This window comes from Ambystoma mexicanum, chromosome 2q (genome assembly GCF_040938575.1).
Source record: "Ambystoma mexicanum isolate Mex_15411 chromosome 2q, UKY_AmexF1_1, whole genome shotgun sequence".
In the NCBI taxonomy this organism is placed as follows: Eukaryota; Metazoa; Chordata; class Amphibia; order Caudata; family Ambystomatidae; genus Ambystoma; species Ambystoma mexicanum.
The window spans coordinates 465999123-466013977 of record NC_090924.1 but is presented as its reverse complement, the minus strand read 5'-3'; the positions used below and the strand labels follow the sequence as shown (position 1 = coordinate 466013977).

Below are 14855 nucleotides of genomic sequence, written 5' to 3'. Positions count from 1 at the left end.
AGGTGTATTGCGGGACAATCAGCAGATTTGCCTGGTTCATGTGCCAGGTAAAAGATTTATTTCTTTTGGTTGGTTGATACAACATGATCTGAGATTTATTAGAATTAATTTTTAAATCATTGCGGATAATATAGGAATCAAAAGCTGTCAACATTTTCTGCAAGCCAATTTGAGTTTTTGATAGCACTACCATGTCGTCAGCATACATTAGGGTCTGGACCTGCTGATTATTAATTTTTGGGGAATCTGAATCAAGATTTTGAAATATGAAAGCTATGTCATGGATAAAATAATAAAAAATGGATGATGCCAGAAGACAGCCCTGTTTAAGTCCACGAGCCGTAGGGATGGAAGTAGACAGGGCTCCATCAAGGGTTAATCGTACATAGATACACGTGTCAGAATGGAGAGCCAGAATGATATCGAACAATGTTTGCGGACAATGGTCACGTTTTAATTTGGCAAAGAGCAGAGGGCGGGAAATAGAATCAAAAGCAGAATGTAAATCAATAAACGCGAGAAATAAAGGTTGTTTCAAATCTTGGCACTGAGCTTTGATAGAGTTCAGTGCAAAGAGGTTAACCTGGGTACCCATGCCCGCAATAAAACCAGTTTGAAACGGGTCTCTGAATGAATTCTGGACCGTCCACTTATTAAATTCAGTCAGTACAAGTTTGGTGAAAATTTTTACTCGGAGAGTCTAATAATGCAATTGGCCGCTAGTTCTGAGGTAAACACCTTTCGCCTTTTTTAAAAATCGGGATAATAATGGAGGATTTCCAAGATAATGGAATAGTACATGAGTGCAATATGTCTTGAAAAATGCAATACAGTATGCGAGCCCATGTATCAGGATTTAGTTTCAACATGGCGTTGGAAATGCCATCTGGGCCAACAGCTCGAGAGGAACTAGCTTTTTTGATGATTGATACAATGTCCTCAGTTGTAAAAGCGAGATTCCAATTGGGGGGTCCAACAGAGCGAAAAGTGTCAGGATCAAAGTTGGCATCAGAATACAATTTTGTGAAGTAAGAGATCCATTGTGATTCGTTTACTGCATTTAATTGTGCATCGGCATCTCTAATATATGCATGATTGTGTAGCAGATGCCACATTTGAGCCGAGTTTTTGTTAGCAAGTGATTTTAACATTATTTCGCTGTCATGTTGGAACATCAATGATTTGTGGCCCTTTAGCCAGTTTTTATGTTGTGTTTTCAACTTGGTGAGCGCTTGCCAACGATTACAAGAGGAAGAGGTTTGTATCTGCTGCTTTAAACGCCTAAACTCGGTCTTATGGTCTTTAACCAACTGATCAAAGGAATGGATATGTTTGGTTTGGAGTTGCCTGGATGTCGAAATGGTATGCGCAAACGGTGCCAGGATATCAGTGTATTGAACATCCAATGTACACAAGTTCTTTTGAATTCATTTTTCGAATGCATAGAGTCGGTGATCTGTCCATTTCAGTCTAGATCTGGCAGAGTTGGTAACAACTCCACAGCTGACTGAAGATTTTAACGCAAAAGTTTGCCATGAAAGGGTCAGGAGAAGTAGCTTATGATCACTGCCAGTGATTGAAAGATCCTGACAGAGTTTGAACAATGGCGAGTCCACAAAAATGTAATCAATTGTACTCGCACTGTTATTGCGGTACTAAGTCGATTGAGAAGGAGAGTCACCTTTGAGGGCCCCATTAATCATAATGAAGTTACGTTCATTCATGAGTTGAATCCACCGAGAGCTATCTTTTGAATGTGGATTGTTAGCAATACAATTCATATTAAGATCCCCCAGTATGATGGTGAAGTTGGTGATATTCGCCATATTTATGATATCCAACAATGAAATAAGGCCATCATAAAAGTTATCATCAGAGCAAGCAACAGGATTTCTATACACATTCAGCAAAGCGAACGAGGCAGTACCCAGATCAATTTTTACAAGTTGCAGATGAACTCCAAAGGAAGCCCATGCGCTTACATGAAGTCCAGCCCCTTGGAGTACGGCAACCAGCAAACCCGAGGTGGGTCTACCTTTAGTTCGAGTGGCTGGTAGCAGAGTGACTTCATACCCATCCCAGACAGGGGGGACTAAAAGCCAGGTCTCCTGTAAAGCAAAGATGTGATAAATCTCAGGCATAGATTTAATAGAGACATGTAGATGATTGTGCCCCCTGGTGTTCCAACATGCAAGATACAGAGGATTGCCGCTTTGGCACAATGATGGTTAATTCTGAATGCGGATCCGAGTATCATACACTGCATTAATGTCACATCTATCAAATTGTTGTCTTTCATAGATGCGTGGCTGTGAGATGGAGACCCTAGATTGAGTCGTATTATCATTCGGATCCTGTGCCAATAGAAAGCCCATTTCAAACAGAGCCATTCTCGCTCGCCAGATAGTGTTGGCAACAATGGTCGATGGGATCCATAGTCTGATGATAGAGTTGGAAGATGCAGAGATAAATTCAATTTGCGCTATATCAGGAGTAGTAATATCCGTTAATTCATCAATGTCACTAAAGATGTTTAAGACACTCCTTCTATTCAAGTTATAAATTGGATAAGGACCATCTCGACATTTTAAAATGAATGTACATGCCGAGAAGGTGGAAGGGACTTGGGAGGATTGAGAGAAAAGACGCCTTATTTCCGAGTTATGAGGATTAGGCAGTCTGGATGGGTGCGTTTGATGGGGGGGCAGTTCTTTAAACTCAGTCACTTGGGACTCGAGATTGTACTGCTCAAGACTAGAAACTGGGAACGTATCAGATGGTTTAGAAGTGAGTTGAGAAGGGGCTGTCGTAGTAGACGTGAATTGAGATGTGGGCACCGCAGATAGCCTTTCCTCCAGAAACTTATCAACAGCTTGTTTCAAGTCATTCAAAGGGCCCTGATTCGCTACAGATGTTAAAGAGGAGGGCCGTCTGATAGTTCAGGCAAAAGAGACAGTTTCAGTAGGAGGCCTGTCGATCACAACTCGTTCGGCACGCTGCTCTGTCGTTTCAAGGGACTCAACCAGAGCGTCCAAAGGGGGATGGGGGAGGATCAAAGCCGGAATATCAACAGGCGCGACAAAAGCCGCTTCCTTTGTATGAACACAGGGCAGAATACTCGCTGGCAACAGTGCAGGATCAGGAATTGCCGAAGGTTTCATGGGGGGGTGATTCTGGGGAGGATCTTTCGGCCCCGCTACCAAAGACCCACCAATAGCTTTAAAAAAGGCATTGAGAGTGTTTTTGTTGCCTCGACGAGGAATCTGTTTCTTTGTTTTTTTCATTGCAACATGTGAGTTTTTTGGTATCGTTGTAGCCCTAGGCTTGCCATTGGATACGGCCGTAGATACTGCAACAACGGGGTATGCCGGAGCGGAACCCTCAGGGATAGAGAGTATAACACTAGGAGTAGTGATAGCAACCTGGAGGGGCACCTCAAAAGCAGACACCAAATCGATGTTATTTGGGGCTGGCTGAGATTGAGGCACAGGGACAGGAGTCATGGGAATGGGAGGAGTGTCAACAGCACAAATGACATGATGAAAACGAGGCAAAGCTGGGGGGACATTCGCGCTTTTCACATGTGAGACACAACTCGCAGAGGGCACAGTTGTGCTTATGTGCCTGTCTAGGTTAGTAGAATTACCACAGGTGATAATTGTGGCTTCACAGCTCGCCAATGGCCTTTCTGATGGTAAGGTAGGAAAGGGGCACAGCTGATCAAGGCGACGACTCCAGTGTAATAATTCCTCCAGATGTGTGCCTTGGGTGGTAATTTTTGAGTGCAAAGTATCAAACATTTTGTGCAATCCAAGAATAGAGGTATTGATAGCCTGCAGGGCTAGTTCAACACCAATATTGGAGCCTGATACAAACGTGTTGCGAGGAGGCACGACTGCACGAGGTGTCGGAAGGGCAAAGGAAGCAATTGCTGAATTTATCGGTGTAGAGTAAGTACCTTGGGGAGGCTGGATTGGGCCATGTCACAAAGGGATTTCACAGACTGCAAAGTATCATGATGGCTGGCGTATAAGGAGATACTAGTACTATCTAGGAGTATAGGGGAATTTGGAGTGATAGACGAGAGGGTGTGATTTAAGTGGGTGCTGAATTTCCTCCTCACGTTCCGTGCTTTTAACGAAGCAAGAATCGTTTTGTCGGAAATACCACGTGTGCGAGCAGGAGTTGACAGCACTTTGGATGGGCTGGGGTGCACCACACAAGGGACCGTTTGCTGACCCATAACCGGTCCCGCAGACCCTTGTGACAGAGACGGGATAATCCGGGGTGGACCCGCCAACTGGCCCATGGTGAAGTTGGCAGAAGTGAGGCCATCTGGAGTTCCGGGAATTCTGGGAGACAGAATAAACGCTGGAAAATTCGTCTGAAAGAGCCCAGTGCTAGGACAGCCAGGCTTGGGATGTAAAGCCAAATCTGGCATGTTTGTTTTCAATGAATAAGGCACAAAGGACATGAGAAAAGGGGCAACTCTCAGACTGATCTGGAAAACCTGAAAAAGCGAGGTGAGGACTATAAAGGGAGAACACCAGCACTAGGAAGCCAGGCCGCGACCGCAGAGACGCGGTAAAGCGGAACTTAGCCGTGAACTTGCTCGTGCGCGCGCGCTGTGCGCGTAGTGACGCCTTTAGTAGAATGGAGTAGAGTGGAAAACACGCCCTTTCCTGGGCAGGGCTAGCAGTATGTGTCAATCACCAGGGCCGGTGTGACCAGTAAAGCAGTCCGCTTTCACACTGCTTTCACACTGGTTAGGCGAGATTCCAAATCCAAATGCAAATCCAAAATGCAGAACGAAGTCCTCACGAGCGGTAAAGCAGAACTTAGCCGTGAACTTGCTCGTGCGCCAGTGAGTTTTAATAAAGGCAGTACCCACGAAAGGGTAATGGTTTGATAAGAAGAAAAATAAGTTCTTGTATCTGTCAACAAAATGCTCAAATCAAACGAGCCAAACAACCAACGGGGCCTTTATTGCTTTGCAGAATTTTTAAAACAGGCAGCATTTCAAATTCTGTCTCTTTACCACCCTCACTCATTTTGATTGGTACGATATTGACCTCCTGTCGTATTAAACATTGCAAGTGGTAAATACTGCATAGTTAGAGGTTGAAATACCTCACACACCCACAAGCATTGGCCCTTGATTTGACCTTTCACCCAAAGGTGCAAGTAAAGAAGCATTTAGCCCCCTGCCCGCCAAAGCATGTTTGTCCCATAAGTGAAGCTTTGCTCTAGCCCATCCCCAGGCTGTGGAAGCTGTATAAGGGGACGCCCACATTCTCCCACGCCCCACCTCCCTCCTTTGGATATGGAGATGCACAGAACGGAATAGGGGCATCGCGGACCCTTCTGTGCATTGCTTCTCGTGGGACAGCACTGCTCTCCCATGTGCATTTCCGTCAGGCAAACAGGCATGACAGCGCCTGCAGATTACTCACATTACCACATGCCAAATGGGCCCAAATGTGTCGGACATTGTACTGCCCTGTATTCACAAAGTATGATCCTCTGGTAACAGCACAAATACATCATGCCAAAAGGTCACGATTTCAGAGTATATAATACATTATAATACAAAGCAGCCTGTGGTATCCGTATAAAGGCTTGTAAACCATGTCCTTATAAAACAAGGATGCCTGCAATATCTGAGTAGAGACCGGCCTATCATATTCTTATTAGAGGTGTAATTCTTTTAGAACAAAATGACTTCACTGCTCTAATTGCATTTGAGCTGATTCGTGACGTCGCCATTCCTGCTGCCAGCGCACTGCAGCTCTGGCAGCAGAATTCCAACTGCCAATAAAATACCAATTTAAAGACACACCATGTTCACTTTTCTTTTGAACTCATTTTCCTCGTCAAGTCACCTCATTAGTTGATAAAGAAGCAGAGGCTTATAGTACTGTGTTTATTGAGTGTAGTGGTGGCATTCAGTCAAGGGGATCGGAAATCTGTCCGCCTAATGCAAGTTATAAGGCCATTGCAATTTACCTGGGAGTTCCATGATCTTGTGTAGGAAGCTAGCCTTTGGCCCTGTTCTCTATTTAGTCACGGAAATCATTGGTGATGTCCACTATCCCTGCAACATACAGTAGGGGATGCGTTATCCCATGTATAAATAAATAAATATACGTATACAAGTCTGGAAATAATGTTCGTATTAAAGGCTGGTTGTGACATCCCAGCTGACCTTTAATAGGAAAATGACATCACAGCTGCACCGTAGTGAATTATTACGCTTCAGTTGTGACGTGCAATAGCCTTATAACGAACGGGAGGGGATACTTTATCCGATATATTACAGTAGTGACATCACTTCTCATTTTGTTAGGCAATACCATCACAACTGTAACAGTTATTACAATGAAGGTGTGATGTTAAAATTCCTGCTGCTTGATCCCTTCCATCCCTACTTCCATCCCCACTGAACACGTAACGCTGTGACTAGCGTTTTAGATGACTTTGTTCTCATATAGCCCATGACCCACTACTGACATTAATTGATTAGGAATTGTTTACGGAGGTCTGGTTGTTTTGTGTGTTGGTGGAGAGCAGGAGAATCTCTGCATGTTTCCCCTATTTTAAACCACAAAACGGCCTATAAGTGCATTGCATTATAAAGCGTGCACTATTTTCTTGCAAAGGATTCCAGGCTGCACATTACTGATCCGATTCTGCATTGATTGTATGTATCAACAACTGAAAGATCTCCTGCTTTAGCCTAAGCAAGATACAAAATATTAAAGGGGTAAATACCTAAAATGGATATTGCAAGTCACCTTGGACTCCCGTGGCCTCATAACCTGTCATGTTGCTCTGTTTGCTCAGGAACTCCTCCATGAACTGCAATATGCTCATAACGCACTTTTGCATAAGCAATATCATACCATACCTTCGGGGTTACTTGATCCCATATTTATGAGGTTGTTCATACTATATTGCCTCTCTGACAGGGCAAGCGCTTCTGCGCCATTAACTATGTCAGGAGGCGCTATACTAGTGCAAGATAGCATAGCAGGCATGTATATATCATGCATGATGTCAGGTATATATTGGATAATACCTACTCATTCGTAAGGTTTCTTCGATTTCTCAACAGCCTCTGCCAGACTCGCAGTACAACGGCAACCCAGAGTCGGTGGGCTACCGCATTAAATGCTGGCGCCATGACCTACAGAAGCCTGCACTCGTGCAGGTGATCAACGACAGGCTGGAACGGGAGTACACCATCGAGGGTTTGGAGGAATGGGCAGAGTACGAGCTTCAGATCCAGGCCTTCAATGCCATTGGGCCGGGCCCGTGGAGTGAAGTGGTCCGAGGTCGCACCAGGGAGTCGGGTAAGACAACTAAACGTTTCGCGTCATTCTGCTTTCTCCACTGAAACTCTACACTAGAAAGTTCCATTATTTCAATTGTAACACACGTGTGTTCTTTTCAAAGTAGAATAGGCCATTTCAGCTAAAACGCCGCACGCGCAGCAGCTCCACCTAGTTGCCATCACTTCCAGATGTGGCTACTTGGTCCGCGCAGGTTTGGTTGCCTTTCTTGCTGGCATGGCCTATTTTACTTTGACACTGGAGATGGAAGGGCTTTTGTGTTGTATTTTTAAACCTATTGTGTTGTAAGAGTTGCCTTGCCTTTCAGATTTCCCCAGGCATTTCAGAACCTATGAAATGTCCAGATTGTTGTCCTGCTTGGGATTTTTGGACACTCAATTCAGTAATGCCTTTTAGTGCTACGTCCCATCTCTTTTCCTACATACTCATGGGATGTCTGTCCCATCGGAAAGGAGGAAGGGCCTTCTACAACACAAAATCCTTGAAATTGGTGTTTGAGAGCAGAGCCACATTGGGTGTGACTTTGCTGCAGGCTGACACCACCTGCCAATCCTCACGTGTCCCTTTTGAGATCAAATGCTTGTACAGCAGTGGTCTGTTTTTATTTCTTTATATTTTTTTGTTCTGCTTGGCCTTTTTTTAAATGTATTTATTTTTTCTGTTTCTCCCGGCTGCCCGCCTGTATTCCTCTGAGGTTTTATGTCAGGAAAATCCAGTTTCTTCTAACAGGTAAGCAGGCCTCTTTTTTTTGGAAGGCTCCCTGGAGTATTGACTCGGTTACATGGGGAGCCCATTGGCCAGGAAGGACCATTGTGGTCCTTCTGCGGATTCTACAGGGCCCAGCTTGCGCTGGTGGTGAGACCGAGGACCCTGTGTGACCTTGTACTGGGTCTCAGCCTGAGGTGATGGCTCATCTTCCAGACGCTGCTACTGGGTTTGCCACAATGGGGTCAAGCCCCTCATAAAGGCGTCCGCCGCTCTGAGGTCGCTGTTGCCATTACCAGGTCCTGGCTCGAGGGTCCTCATGGGCCGACAGCACCGAAGATGGGGAAGGGAATGGAGTCGCCTTAAGGTCCAAGTGCATCACAGTTCCACCAAGACAAGCTGGCGAGTCACGCTGAGGGTGCTTTGGTACCATTTTGACAGTGGCAACGGACTCAACCTCCATCATATACTCTCTTCAGGAGTCAGTGGATTTTTCTCATTATGTGGAACAACCTCAAGTATCCTCTGGAGTCACTCTTCCTCCTCTCCTCCCATCACGATACTATCAACAACCAATATGGTCTCTTTCGCGCCTCAGTTGGACTGCCCCCCTCTGACTTGGGCTCCGTGGGTGACTTCATATCCCTCTCCTGCTGGCACCATGAGGTTTTCCCACCGTTGGACCTATGGGGTCCGCGGCTGCCCCCTCCATGATAGCACTGTCTTTAGCTGCTACTTCCTCACAGTGGAAGAGCGAGGGCAGATCTTTTGAGAGATTCCATCTGCGCTTGCTAGGCCAGCACCGGGTTAGAATAGGTGGTGTCAGGAGTCTCACATGGAATGCACAAAAAGACTAGACACTGAACAAATGGATCACTGGGTTTATTTAAAGACAGGACGCTAACAAAATGAATGAAAGTGCAGAACAATGAAGGAATCAGACCAAGCCTCTCACAGTTGATGTGATGCCTCCTCACCTCCCGCGGTGCTGCATGTTTCCAGGGGTTCCAGGGCCTTAAGAGTCTCTGGGAAGTGTGTTTAGGGATTTGTCTAGGGGTTCCCAAAGCCTAGAACCAGCACTGCTTCCACAAGAAGTCTCAAGGTCAGTTAGGTCATCTGAACCAACTGCTGTTATTGGTTTAGCTTCCCCTTTGGCCTGAGATGGTGGCAGAGGTCACTGCCGCAGAACAAAAGAGGTGATGGCCGGAAGGTTTGTAATTAATCCTAACCTCTGGCATTGCTCTGGGCAACCCGCCAGATCACTGTTCTTCGTCTGCCAAGCCATTACAAAAGGGGAAAGACCATACGCAAATCAGGCTTGGTCCCACCCCAAAAGTGGCAGCCAAGCCCAAACTGCTTGCCCACATCCCTTCTGCAGGAGACCACAAGCATCCCCAAACATGTCACTTATGCTCAGGGCCAATTTATCCCCTTTCACAACACTCGGAGCCTCCTACCCTCTGTTGCCCTGACTTATCCTCCTCTGGCTCCGTTATCAGTGTCTTGTCCCTCTTCCCAACTTATGGTCTGACAGGATCCAGAAGAAAAGGGGAATAGGACAAAAAACAAACTAAACTCTTGTCTCTATTTTCGCAGGATAACACGACCTGAAACGAGAATGACGCATATGATCACTTATCTGCTCCTTACCTATTCTCTCCCATATTGCTCTCCACTTTCTTCATTTAGCTTTACTCATACCTGAAACCTCAGCAAAAGTTGCCTAGAGGTAAATATTAAACTCAGAAATACTACTGCTTCCATGTGCCAATCAGCTCCGCCTTTTTGTCTTGAATGTCTTTTTTGTGTTTTAAAAGAGCGAAGAAATCCATCATCTGTAAATGTTTCTTCTTACAATAGATAATACCCTACAGGTTACTATATATATATATATATATATATATCACCTAACTGTCTATGTAACTAAAGCTGATCTCTGCTTTTGTTTTGAAATTCAAAGAAAACAAATACATAAATTGTTCAGCAACTAGTTCCCTGCTCGCAGTATTTGCTTTGGAGGACGAGCGTGCATATTGTCGTCCTTTCACTTCCTGTTTTCGTTCCATAACCGCACAACACGTCGCATCAATCACTAGAACTTTCTTTATTTCTGCACTTCCCAACGCCCTACCACTATTCCTTCACGATTCAGAATGCGATAATCTTCTACCTCACGACGCACTATAAAAAACTAACATCAAGGTACTGTGCTGCCGAACTCCTGGTTGCGCTCCTAAAATCTTCACTCTCCTCACAATTCCAAAAAACGCAATGCCTCTTAAGTCACACGTTGCTCAAGTTTCGTTGCTAGCGTTATCGTTACATTCAGCTTGCAGAGAAATTTTAACGTTACTTTCAACTGACAGAAAAGCTTTATCCAATATTAAACAGCTTTACACCTTTTGGACATATATAACTGTTGCTAAATGCCCTCATGACAACTTCTCTCTGAACTGCATAATCTCTTCACCAATCACTCAGTGATCACTTTAAACTGAAAGAAACTCTCCCACCAATTAACTGGATCATGTCCCACAAAGTTGCTTTGATATTTTCTTTGGTTGATCGTTTTCTTGAGTATTTTCTAAGGCCTAAAACTGGAGCTTATCAGAGGAGTGGCTACTTCCTCTTGAACTTCTTCTGATGAAAGGCATTTTAGAATTCTCTCCGGTTTCCAAGCTGACTCTGTCATCTCTACAACCTTCAATTCTCTCCACCATCTTGCTTTGGGCAAACTTCTCCTTCCTGAAACAAAATGGTTAAGGAAAAAACTATGGTGTATGTTATTCACTTAATCCTTATGCACCCAACAGCCTAAGATTCTTGAAAGGGCCAGGGCTGACCTAGCCTACTGGAAAGTTCCTGTTCTGTCTAAGTAAGGGTTGCCCTCCTCAAGCTTGCTATAACTGTCTGTTGTTACCACCTCCTCCTCAGCTACCACCTCCTCCTCCTGTGTGGTTCCCACCTCTTCCTCCTCTGCTGTTACTATGTTTTCCTCTGCTGTTACTACCTCCTCCTACTCTGCTTTTACTATTTTCACATCCTCTGCTACCAACTCTTCCCGTCTCTTTGCTCCCTCTCACCCCCAGCACTTCCAGCTCCCCCACACAAGCCATAGTATATCTCTCCAACTTTCTTGCACCATCTGCCTCAACTGCCTTCTCCAACAACCCACAACGACTGCCTGAGGTGTGTGGGTTTTATAGTGCTTTCCCTCCTCTCCCTGGTTTGGGCTTTTGGTGAGTGTCTGCACCTGTATCTTGTAATGGGAGTAGGGCTAGGATTGGTGGCCTCTCCTGGGTGCACCTTTCCTCAGTTTAGGCTAAGTGGACCAGACCAAACCTTCATCTGGCCTGTCCGCCATCTTGAATTCCACTCTTCACTTCCTGCCACTCTTTAGTGCTGTAATTGTAAGTCCCAGCTCTCATCTTTCCTCATAAGTCTCTTGGTGAGCCCTCTGAATATATGCAGAATGCAGGCTTATGGTAAATTTGTATTATTGTATCTTCGGCAAGGGAACAATCTACCGGTGGGGCAATGGATTGATAACTTTGTATCACATGCGAGAAACCTGCAGTCGGAAAGATGCTAACGTGCACTATTGTATCAAGCCCAGGTCTCCAGAGCATTACAATGTGACCTGAAAGTGCCTTCAATGATACGCAAGTGGGATTGCGACAGTATCAGAACAAATGTTACTAATAATGTGTGAAATTGACTCAGATTAAAGTGAAGCATTTGTTTTTTCTTTGTAAGATTTTGAGTCTGGCCAGTGAGAGCTTACTGCTCTCTGCCAGGGAGGAAGTTTATGGTTCTCTGAGTATACCCTACCATGCAATAGGGACCAAGAGAGGGTGACCAGGTGCTCCTTCCCATACCTTCCCCGGGCCTATCATTCACTTACTTGGGAAGAGACCAAGCCACATTAGTCACCCCTGTTGTTGTCCGCAGTGCCAGGCAGGGGAATTTCTCACTAGGTGTACATTTCCTCAGTTTCCAGTTTCCAGTTTCTGGGGAAATAACAGGGCCCCAGTCCTGCTCAATCCTTTAGATACACCACTGTTGCGGAACCGTCCCATACCTGACACTTCCTCCCTGGACCAGGCAGCTCCTGCAGTGGATGTGGCAGATGTGTACCATTGTGCCTTTCATAATCGGATGGGGCAGATTTCTTGGGGCTGGTGATGCAGTACAAACCTCCGGCAGTTGCGAAGATAGTTCTCTCCCATGTTCTGGGGATTCAGGAACTCAAGAAGTCTGGCATGCTTTTTCAATGCAATGTGCTGACAGAGGCCTCTTTTGGCTTTTTCTATTTCTACTTCTGCTTTTAAACTTTTGGCCTATTGCAGCCCTCTTATGGCCCGCTAAGGTCCTGAATTAGAGTGTTACTTCCCAACTCCAAACCATTTTGGAAGAACATCAACTGCTCGACATGCAAATCAGGTTTTAGTTCACGCCACGGACACTGCACTCCTGGCCATTTCGGAAAACATCTTAAGATCAGCAGATGAAGGCGATCTAAGTCTGCTGATTGTGCTCGACCTGTCAATGGCCTTTGATACAGTCGATTTCGATGTACTTATATCCAGATTGACGAAGGTAGCCCAAGTGTCCAAAGACTCCTTGAAATGGTTTACTTCCTTCAATTCAGATCGGACCGAACAGGTGAAAATGGGACATTTTAACTCTAGGTCTGTCCCTGTTCCTTGTGGTATTCCACAGGGCTCCTCCATCTCACCTACATTATTTAACAATATTGCATCCTTTCATCGACACCCGTTTAACAACGTGTGTTTTGCTGAGGTTTTTTTTCTGAAAAAAGCAATCAAAATTGTTTTGGCGGGGTGGGAAAGGGCAAATAAAGGGTTGAGGGGGTCGGGAATAAAAATAATAGTTAACTGAAGGGTGGCTTGAGGAAGGAACCTTACCCAAATATAATTTAAAAAAAGGTTCGCTGAAGTTTTTAATTAAAAGAAATGGCGGCAAAACACCCATTGTTAAAACGAGTGTCGATGATGTCAGGTTTCCTATGTTTTGTATTGTATTTTGTAATCAATTCCTAAGTAATCCTCCTAAGTACCCTTTTAATCCTTAACTTTCATTATAACAGAGGGAGAGTATCCCAGTTCAACATGGTGGTAAGGAAGCAGGGGTTTGATTGGTCACTAGTAAACACTAAGGTGATTGGAGAACAATGAGACAAGGGAGCATCAGCAGGATTCTAAACTGCCTTTCATTGTGACACCTGAAGCAGGAAGGTCCTGTTTCTTATTTAGTCTAAGTTATGGCCCAGTATATTTTTCCAGAAGATACAATATCTTGGATATGAGTCAGCTTTCGAGTTTAACATTCGTGGGACAAGACAAGCAGTCATTTTGGTGGGAGCTAGAACTTTAGGAAAAAAGACTATTTGCAATTCATATATTTTCAAGTAGTTTCAAGAAGAATAAAAATATAGTTTAGGTATTTAGCTAGGTTTAGGAATCAAATTCTTCAGAGACTGTTGTTATGTAAAGATTCTGCAGATTGGAAGTTAATGTGGTTTCTTTATGATTTTCTGAAGCGCTTTACATTTGCTTGCCATTTCGTTCTGTTTAATATTGCAGTTTTGATATTAATGCACATGTATTATTAGGAAGAGGTGTCTTGATCAAACACTTCTTTCATTATACGTCTCGGAGAGCCACTGTTCTTATTTCCTTGTGCGTGCTAACTGCAAGGAAGAAGTGTTTAATATATTCATGTCCAATTTAGCAATGTAATTCAGCAACATGATGTTCTTTAAATATGAACAACACTATCAGCATAGTATTTTGAATTCTATGTAATTTTGAAACTATTCTTTGAAAGAAAAGACATTTAAACATATTCACTAAAGTAAAGAAAAGGTTAATTTGAAAAGAAGATTTAATCTAAAGATTTATCTATCAATTCAAACCAGCAATTTTAGAACTCTTTTGAAAAAAAGACTTTTTAAATGGTTCTCACAGGAATACAGTCACAGTTTACTTTTCTCTAAGGAAGAAAAGGACATAAGTCATTTTGGAAGTGAACTATTAGGTGTCTGACAGTTTGAACTTGCAATCTGCTTTCCTAGCTTCCACGATTTAAGGTGAATATACATGTGGAACTATTTATTCTGGAAGAATTCAACTCACAAAGCATTTCCGACCAGTTAACTAAAAAAGACAATTAATTTAAAGAATTTGCAACAATTATTGTTTATGAGTAAAATAAGTTTTTTCATCGATTCTAAAAGTTTAAGAACTATCAAGGAAACTTCTTAAATACAAGCCTTTCAGATCTCCGGAAGGCTAAACAGGTATAAATCTTTTCTAGGGGAACTAAGTGGGAGAGAGTTTCTCTCACAATATCTAACTCTATAATTTGCTCGCCCTCAGCTGTTTCGAGAGAGAGAGAGCGACCTGTGTTCTGTTTTTATTTTCTCCCACTTCCCCTTTTCCCTCTGGGGTGTGGAGACTTCTGCTGTGACCTTCAGTAGTTGACTGCACATCTTTGGGGGACCTGTGGGGCCAGCAGCTTCCGTGGAGAAAAGAATCAGGACCTGACAGATGAAAGGACATAGAACCTATTTAACATCTACATTCGCCATTACTGGGAATCTTTTCAAAATTCGGCCAAAGTTATTATTACTATGGCGATGCTACTCAGATTCATGTTAGGTTGATCAATCCATCAGATTCAATTAAACACATCCTAGAGTGCGCTCAAGGCATCCAAAACTGGATGCTGATAAACAGGCTGCAATTAAATACCTCCAAAACTGAAATTATGCTG

The 14855-nt window shown here is 43.9% G+C and overlaps 1 protein-coding gene across 1 annotated transcript in view; it reads left to right on the top strand.

Moving 5' to 3' along the window:
- The window catches only part of SDK1 (sidekick cell adhesion molecule 1), a 2988580-nt gene that overhangs the window by 2475584 nt on the left and 498141 nt on the right, over window positions 1-14855 (top strand). The window contains exon 25 of the mRNA XM_069647588.1: window positions 7115-7352. Coding sequence (XP_069503689.1) covers window positions 7115-7352 — 238 coding nt within the window. The remainder of the gene's footprint in view (window positions 1-7114; window positions 7353-14855) is intronic.